The sequence below is a fragment of the Phytophthora parasitica genome (assembly GCF_000247585.1).
Source record: "Phytophthora parasitica INRA-310 unplaced genomic scaffold supercont2.47, whole genome shotgun sequence".
Lineage (NCBI taxonomy): Eukaryota > Oomycota > Peronosporomycetes > Peronosporales > Peronosporaceae > Phytophthora > Phytophthora nicotianae.
The window spans coordinates 200209-208951 of record NW_008649033.1 but is presented as its reverse complement, the minus strand read 5'-3'; the positions used below and the strand labels follow the sequence as shown (position 1 = coordinate 208951).

The 8743-nt window shown below is 47.9% G+C and overlaps 2 protein-coding genes across 2 annotated transcripts; one reads left to right on the top strand and one right to left on the bottom strand.

Annotated features, from left to right (window-relative positions):
- Positions 1-2615: 2615 nt before the first annotated feature.
- On the top strand, positions 2616-3327 carry PPTG_15353 (hypothetical protein; the record flags this gene model as incomplete). Its single annotated transcript, XM_008912412.1, has 2 exons — positions 2616-2936; positions 3010-3327. The coding sequence occupies 2 exons, from the start codon at positions 2616-2618 to the stop codon at positions 3325-3327; spliced, it is 639 nt and encodes a 212-aa protein (XP_008910660.1).
- A 266-nt stretch (positions 3328-3593) lies between these two features.
- Positions 3594-4414, bottom strand: PPTG_15352 (hypothetical protein; the record flags this gene model as incomplete). Its single annotated transcript, XM_008912411.1, has 2 exons — positions 3594-3726; positions 3795-4414. The coding sequence occupies 2 exons, from the start codon at positions 4412-4414 to the stop codon at positions 3594-3596; spliced, it is 753 nt and encodes a 250-aa protein (XP_008910659.1).
- Between the last annotated feature and the right edge of the window lie 4329 nt (positions 4415-8743).

Below are 8743 nucleotides of genomic sequence, written 5' to 3'. Positions count from 1 at the left end.
GGCTACTCATCAGACATACGCTGACGTGGCATTGTCTTGCAGTATGTCTACAATATTGAGATCAGCGTAGTTGCCGGTACTGGGCGTCTCGGCCAAGAGCCTTCGGAGATGGTACCAACTCTTCAAGAAAACAGGAAATGTCGACGACACCCCAAAGAATGAGCGGTCACCTAAATGGCCGATTGAAGTGCAACAATTTGTTCGCGAGTATGTAAAGCAACACCCCTTTTCTTTGATTGGCATCGTCTTTTTATTCGTCAAAGGATTAGGCTAAATTTTAGTCGGAAGCACCCGATCAGATAGGAGGTCTTCCGTAAGGGCCACACTCCTACGTAGGACATAAAACTGAGGGCATTTTGGCAGAAAGGCACAATAGTTTGGACACTTGACCTCCGCGAAGGATTGTGCCCTTGTCCCCAATAATTCTCGACCATAGTACTATATTAAAATAACTGAAGTGTAGTAGTATGTTACTCTCAGAAACTGCCTATCATTGTATTAGGCTAGTCTCTCTGCTTCTGCTAGTATTATAGTAAATAAGAGAAATCCGTTGTCGGAGCTTCATCTAGTATAGTTGCTTTATTTACCGAAAAATCGGTACAAGTCATGATAGATACATCTCCTGATAGCATTAAAAATGGGCTCCCCGAAGCTACAGTATCACTACCGAGAGGTTCGTCTAGAACAACTCCGTATTGTGATGGGGTCGTTTGATGAGTCTCAAACTTGATGAGTATCAGTCTTGATGAGTCCAATCGATACTCCTATATATGATAGGTGGGTAGCTGAAGCAGCTTTGAGAAGGAATGAATTGGTACAGGCGATTGATCAATTCCTACTGAAAATATCTAAGGAATCCGCCACCTCCAGAGGTGGCTTACTTTTCTAATACATATGCATAAAATGTGCTACTTAAATCGAATAGAGGCCTCTGATTGGCAGTTATGAGACGATGAGATCCAGGTGAGAGTTACTAAAAGCATTGTCAATCTATACCTATTAGAGCAACAAAGATATCTTCTTCACGATTTAGTACATTGAACATTGATAAACCCGGTTGACATTTTCTCAGAATAGTCATTATCCAGAATTTGTACCGAGCAAATTGCTGATTGCAGGACACGATGTCCTGAATTTTCCAAATGGAAAGAGGTGTAATCAGCCAAGAAATAGGGATTCATTTGTTTGCCAGTTGACGCGAATCGAAGAGCGATTCCATCGCGATTAGAGCAGATTTCTGAGGTGTAATGGTTATGAAGGCCGCATAGGACTCCGCAAGTCGATGTTCTTGAGCCTGTCTACGTGGAGTTAATGTCCATGCTCGAACTACCACTTGTGTTTGAAATGTACTGTGTTTTAAACTGGCCTCTTAGATCCTTGTACTGTTATTTGTGCTGTTTCAAATATGTACAGATTTAGAATAAGCCACAGGGTGCATTGAGTGCACGTTGTCCAATAGTTACCACTAAACCGGCACATTCGTCCGGCCCAAAAGTGCTTCTCGCTATAAAACTCAAGCTAAAACATCATAGACCGCCCCCAATGTTCACATGTACGTCGATTGGAATCACAGAAATAGCACACATGTTTCGGTCGCCTTATTAGAGAATCACACTTTTGAAGGATAAAATGTCAACCCATGTCCACTGTAATGTAATGTAAGAGTAGACAGGCCGTTTTAAGTGCATGTTCGAGCATGAAGTAGCGTGAATTAGTCAATACAGCCCTTGGTTTTTCATTCTACACGCAAAATATTTTCGTGTAGCTAACCGTTACTGTAGCTGTTGTGATATCTAGTTCTTAAAACTAATGGCTAAATTTTGGTCCAGATATCGTTACGGCCAGCTCCATCAAGACGAGAGAACTGGGCGCGTCAAAGGAACTGCACACCGAAGCCGTTGGCGCGACGTGCTGACAATTCGGCTGTCTCGGACTTCAGCCCGTAACGCCTGTCAATATCACGACTCGGATGGGTTGCATTGCAAAACGCAATGGCAAACAAAACGAGATTGCAGCTAAGCCCGACCGCAAAAACCTGTATTCGTCAAGGATAGTGATCGTGTGATTATATCCATCGAAGGCATTCGGCCATCATCATTCGCAAATTTGGGCTCGAGAAACTGGCCCCGCTTTTCATCGGGCTCTTCGCTGTGCCAAAGACACTTGGCTTTGCCTATATGCTTCATATTCGTCGTCGCTGCGACTTAACCCGACTTGGTACGTCGTGCGGCTCAAGCGTTGCCACCCAGCCGTGATTACAGACAAGCCGAGCGTGTTGACGCTGATCCACAGTCTTAGCCACGTTGAGGTATCAACAGAAGACCCAGCGTCAATTAATCACTCGGAGCGTGATACAGTATTCGCTAGATGGCGGACCGCTGGATGGTAGACCATATTGTCGTCCATCATGACCTACAGCTCGCGCGGGGCCACCCGCACGCCGTTTTCGGGTATTCTCAGAGAGATGATACCTCGGCGTCGCGCGGGAATCTTCTCTTATACGTTATCGATACTCAGAGCTTGGTAAAATCCAATATGACATTGATTGCTAGGTAGACCCCACGCCAATTAATAATGGTGTTATTGGTCAGTTTTTTTCAATACAAGACGCCCTCATGCCCGTCTATCGTAATGCAACACGCTGGAGCAGCACATTCTCCATGATCGACCGCTATTTTCGCATCTATTCGAAGTTGGACCGCATCGACGACCAATTGGTGGACTTCATTCCCACCCCCCGAGAGAATGTCCGATTGAAGGCTCTGTATGAAGATCTCAAGAACTTGGAGAGTGTGAACAAGAAGCTACAAACATCGACGGTGTCCCTGCTTGATGTGCGGGCTCTGTTTGATCATGTCATCAAACATTACCCTGGTACGGAGTTGTACCTGTCACCTACGGCCTCTTTGGTTAAGTTCCCCGACTTCGAGAACGGGGTCGTCAAGCTTATGGCTGGCAAAGAGAATAGGAGAACGAGCAGCTGTAGTGAAACTCCTTCATACCTCCGAGACTGTGGCGACGGAACTGCAGGAGGAAGGTGAAGATGCCCATCAGTCCTTTGCCGAGGTTGCCTTGAGTCAGGAGGAAGTGACGTCATCTAGAGAGAACCTGAAGTGGATCCCGCCTACATCTAACGACGTGGAGAGGCTGTTCTCACGTGCAGGAATTGTGTTCTCACGTCTGCGCCGAAGTCTAAACCCAATGACGTTGGAGACGATACTCTTTTTGCAGTTCAATAGGAGTTTGTGGGATGCAAGTGCGGTTGCGGAGGCAATTGAGCTCGGAAAGAAGCGGACACGACCTCGAGAAGAAGAAAACGCGGACTGATAAGCTGGATTTTCTTTGTGATTTTCGTACTAGTAATTTCTACTACTAGTAGTTTTAGTCAGTATTTTAATAATCACAAAAATGTATCCATCAGTACGATCAGTATATTTGAGTTGGTGTTCGTTCGGGGAGGTGGGGCGCGTCGGGAGGGTTCTCCAGGTAACCCCCCCCCCTCCCCATTCCAATGCGCATATCCATTTTGGCTAGATCTCAGGTTTTCGTTTGTTGAAAGTGCAAGGCGGCAATCTGACGTACGCATCCATCTGTCATGGACATGTTGCCTTGGGGAGATGGTGCCGGTTCTTGATTGTGTTCAACTTGACCATGAGCGCATGGACTTTATCCAATATATCGTTGTCTTCGCGCATGAGGGCTTGGACGGCCAAGTTGAATCGGTGGCTAGCACACCCTATCATTGGAACCAGAGTCTTGTTTGCAATTGCTACATGCCGGACGCGTGGTCGCACACGTAGAAGCACAGCTGAGAGGCATGAATCTCGTATGTGTCTAAGACGTCGTCAAGCAGCTCGATAATCGCGTCCAAACCCATGTCCGACTTGTCCGTCAGAGTCGAAAAGCACAAAAGATACTTGTCGATCTCAGTTACACCGATGACCGCCACGAAATGCGTACCGTCCTCGGTCCACGCGTCGATAGCAAAGCCGACTTTCTTGCCACGCAGCCGCAACTTGATCCGTCCTTGAACGACACCTTCCAGCCCAAACATGTTCTTCTTTAGCGTCTTCACGCTCACTCGGTTCAAACGAGTATACTTCCGCGTTTTCACCTTTTCACACATGCTCAGTACGCGGTTCTCCATGATGATCCAGTCCAACCAGTGATAAATTGTCCTGGAGAATTCATCGCCCTTCACGAAAGCGTCGAGGCTACCTTCTCGCCGTTGAATCGTCCGGAATTCGTCCTCGTAAGTGTTGGCATGACACCGTACGAGATGTTCCACCAGGTTCGTGTACCCAGTGCCACGAACTTGCTTCCGACGGGAGAAGCAGATCCGACACTGATGGTATTCGTCGCCATCGGGGACAAACAGGGCAGTGGCAAGGGATCTCGGAGCGATTGAAGACATGGTGAGCGGCGTAGAATGATGGGCTTGTGCTGGTTTCGGCAAATTGCGGAATGGCAGTGAAGAAGTGCTCTCCTGTAGCGAATTGCGCAAGCTTCCACGAATACCAACCAGTGAAGTGATGAAGTGCTCTCCTGTAGCGAATTGCGCAAACTTCCACGAATACCGACCAGTGAAGTGATGAAGTGCTCTCCTGTAGCTAATTGCGCAAACTTCCACGAATACCAACCAGTGAAGTGCTCTCCTGTAGCGAATTGCGCAAACTTCCACGAATACCAACCAGTGAAGTGATGAAGTGCTCTCCTGTAGCGAATTGCGCAAACTTCCACGAATACCAACCACCAATTGTATATTTTTTTAAACGGGTAGTATATGTTTTATTGGATGAAATTGGGGATTGGGGGCCAATTAGTTATTGCAATAAGTTATTGCCAGTTATTATTACGGTTATTGAATTTTACCAAGCCCTGTCGATACTGTGTGCGGCTACGAGGAACAAGTTATTATCACGGCAAGTTGGCCACATGGACATGGCTAATAGGAGCGATGACATATGCATGGCGGGGGGGGGGGGGGGTAGAAACAGCGTTTCTGCACTCAGTCACGAGAGCAACGCTGGGACAAGCCACAACGAGCACTGTCACAACACGTCAGTACAAAGACAAAACACTAAATCACTGGCGCCACTGAATGGCGACCTCTGCGTTGACAACTCGACGTACTACTACTGCGCCGTAGAGACTTCGATTATTAGTAGCCAGAATGTATACAAGCGCGGACTTGCATTAACAGAAGTGAGATTCAACGAGATGTCCGACATGTCAACCTCTGGGCAGCACAAAAAAAAAAAAAAAAAAACGCTGCCGGTAGGCCCGAACCTGGACCTCGAGACTGCGAGGGTCAATGGATGCTGCGAGATGCAGATGGTCAAGCAGTTGAGCGCATGGGAGATCTTGCAATACCACTGTCTTTGCGATAGCGTGAGGAGGGCATGTGGTGTAGCTTTTCATGGCCAGAAAGGGAGCATTCCTCTCTTTTCAGATGTCTTAACACGAATTAGTCGTAAAAACACCGCTCCGTTTGCTCTAACAGACACATTGCCATTGACGACAAACTCCAAGTAGGAGGCGCGGCCAAACGCGCATCACATCTTGAGCAAATTGTTTTCGAAGGCGACGAGATGTTTCGGGAGGTCTCCAACACCCAGCTCTTGACATGGCGGTTGTAGCTCGTGACGGAGTGCCTCGTCACCCTCGTTCTTTCGCTAACGGTAAATGGACTCCAAAGAGATACGCCATCTCCACACAAAAAACCGATCTACTAGCGTCACCGAGGATAGAAGCAGCGATAAAGTCTATCGAGACTCTACTACCGCTAGGAACCGCGCAGATGAGTCGATAGCTGTGTCTACCGAGTGCACTGGGGCTTACTGGAAGAATGCCGTCATGGCTCATACTGGTTTCTTCCGATTTCGACAGGGGGGCAAATACGCGAATTATGCAAGACGAGCTTGCAGTTCGTATTGATGCTGAAATGTGATGCTCTGCTTGCCCGCACTATACGTCGGTGATACCACTTCTCCTCCCCTGTTTGCCATTACTGATGGATGAGAATTGTTAATGGATGTGACGTGCTCGCGATTTGGGAGCTGGAACTCCCGAAAACCAACGTGTATTGAACAGTGTTGGTTGCTTTGATGCAGATTGTAAAGTGAACTATCTTTTCTAATTCGCATCCGCCTGCCACCTCGGCAGTCCAGGGGATGTCGCCTTTGGAACTTTTACTGATTGCACCCAACGGCAACCAGTAACAACATCTGTGTCCTTGCTTGTCTTCTGCGGCAGCAACTGCAGGAATCCTGCAGTTTATCCTGCAGCAGGATAAACAATGAGCCTTGTTGCAGATCTGCTTAACTATAGTCGAACAGGGAGCCTGCCAACTACGTTGGCTGCGGGTTGGAGGAGCTGTCGTAAGATGTAGGCTTGATACCATCACAATGGGTATCATTGGGGGCTGACTGTCCATTTTCTTATTTTAAAAAAGAGTAATAGAGGTTGGTACCACAGCGATATTCATCCATATCGCAACCGCCCTACATTCCCCGAAAGTTCGAGCTGGTACAACATAAAGCCAGGTGTGTGGGAATCACATTAAGTACTTTCGCACAACGGAGGACGAGTTCAGTCAGCTGTCGAAAGGTGATTCATAGGCGCCTAGTAAATGCGCTATAGAACCTGTAGAGCAAGCAAACGGTTTTTTTTTTCGTCTTAGCTAGCCCTTTAGCCCTATTGTGGATCAAAAAATGTGCATTTCAGGCCGCGAATTCATAGAGGGACCTTAATAAAAAGCTATCTTTCAACCATTACAAACTCAACTCAAAATACTGGCAAATAGATATTATCTACGGCCTACGGTATTAAAACCTTACCAACAGAAGAGCACCACGAATAAAACCCTGCCGACAAGAAGGCTAGTATCCCAGTCTTCTATTTTGAGTCCGTAACCCCCCCCCCCCCGACTTGTGCAGTGGACGTAGTGCGCGCAGAACGCTCCCGCGCACTCTGCGTCGGTGTCTCGTGTCTTAAAAAACGAGAGAGTAGCGGGTCTTCAGCGCGGCGACCGGCATCTTAGCATTTGTAGACCTCCGCTTTAGTATCCAGAGCAAAGGCTTGAGCGAGGAAGAGCTTCGTGAAGGCGACGACGCGGCGGAACACCGACATCTTCTGGTGATCACATAAGTCTCTGATGAGAGGCATTCGCCTCAACCATTTGTACCAAGCGGCGGCAAGGAGATTTTTTTTATCGCTTGGTCTTAGGACCTTGCTCTAATGCTTCTGCGGGATGTGTATCCATGGTGCTTCTTCAGTTGTTTGTATGCTTTATCTGGGTTGCATCGAGGATCGTTAGACGCGCAGCTAGAGCATTGCTCGTTGCGATTACCTCCAGAATACAACGAGAAGGACGTCCATTCTTGGGCATAAGTATTTACTTGCATCTTGTCCTTCTTGTTGATCTTGGACAGGTTGAAAAGTTTCTTTGTGTAGTGCCATTGATCATCCGAGCATGTCGACGATCGAGATACCAGCAACTTTCGAGCACCACCGGCACGACGATAGGAGCCGTAGGCACCAGGTTCTTCAACTGCGGATAGGATCGAATCGGGTACGCTGTGAAAATACACATAACCTTTGAACTGACGTTTAGTTATTGTTCTTTAAGACCAGCGCAGGAGTTAAAACAGAAAACACTACAAGCGACCTAGCCGCCCCTAGCTAGCATAATCGAGAGCTGCCACATCTAGCGACGTCCGCTTCTCCTCAGCCCCCACCCGCTCAAGACCCTGGCAACCTTCCGGTCCTCCCGCGCTGTGTTAGTGATGTAGGCGAAGGTCTTGTTTTTCTTCATCGTATCCCAGGCGTCACGATCGAAGATTTGCTGCGCAGCAAGACGGTCGTCGTTTTTCACATGTTGCGTTCCTCCACGATGGAAGGAATGTGACGTCTAGGCTACACATAGGTCTGGTCGTTGAGTCACACTTTTACATTTCTATGGTACGAAGTCGCAGTATTACGTGCAAGTTTACCTTTCTTACCGTCAATTGTGACGAGATAGAAATCGAAGCGTCCCATGGTCGCTGCCAACCGCTTGTCAGATGTATCGGAAAGAATGCTAGCTTGGACAAAGTCCATGCTAATGTTCTCCTCTTCTAACAACCACGTGTAGGCTGGGTTCCAGTGGGTTGGATTACCCCGGGGTTACCCACCGTCCACCCCTTACACGCAAAATATGGGAAATGGGTGGGTTATTGCTTAACCCATCCAACCTGTACACCGGCTCAACCCATAAAAACAATACTTGCACTGCTTTCCTTAAGAAAAGACTAGAAATATCAGACAACGGTGATGCAGTGATATCTCAGTGCTACTACAGTAGTACTACGCATACCCGGTACTCACTCATGAATGTTGAATCGCGCACTACGCCTACGTGGGCGCTCAGTTCGCAGCTTGCGTCGTCGCCCCCGCGTCGACTGGTATTTCAAACGGACTCAATAGTTTCTCGCTCAAACTCACGAATCGCTTGCCACGGAATGTTGGCTACAGGCTCCCAGGTCAGTTCATGGTAGCCTTCCTACTGCAACAGATAGAATGTAGCCTAATTAATCCAGCGCTTAGCCCACACCTTCTCGAGACCATACTCGTTCTCTACAATGTCGCCATGTCTCGTTGCAAACAATCCTCCATCGCGCCGTCTACGACTGGCCGAACGTCCGGCGTCTTCTTCATCACTACTAGACGGGTCTACCTGCTCGTGTTACAATCGCTTCCTCCA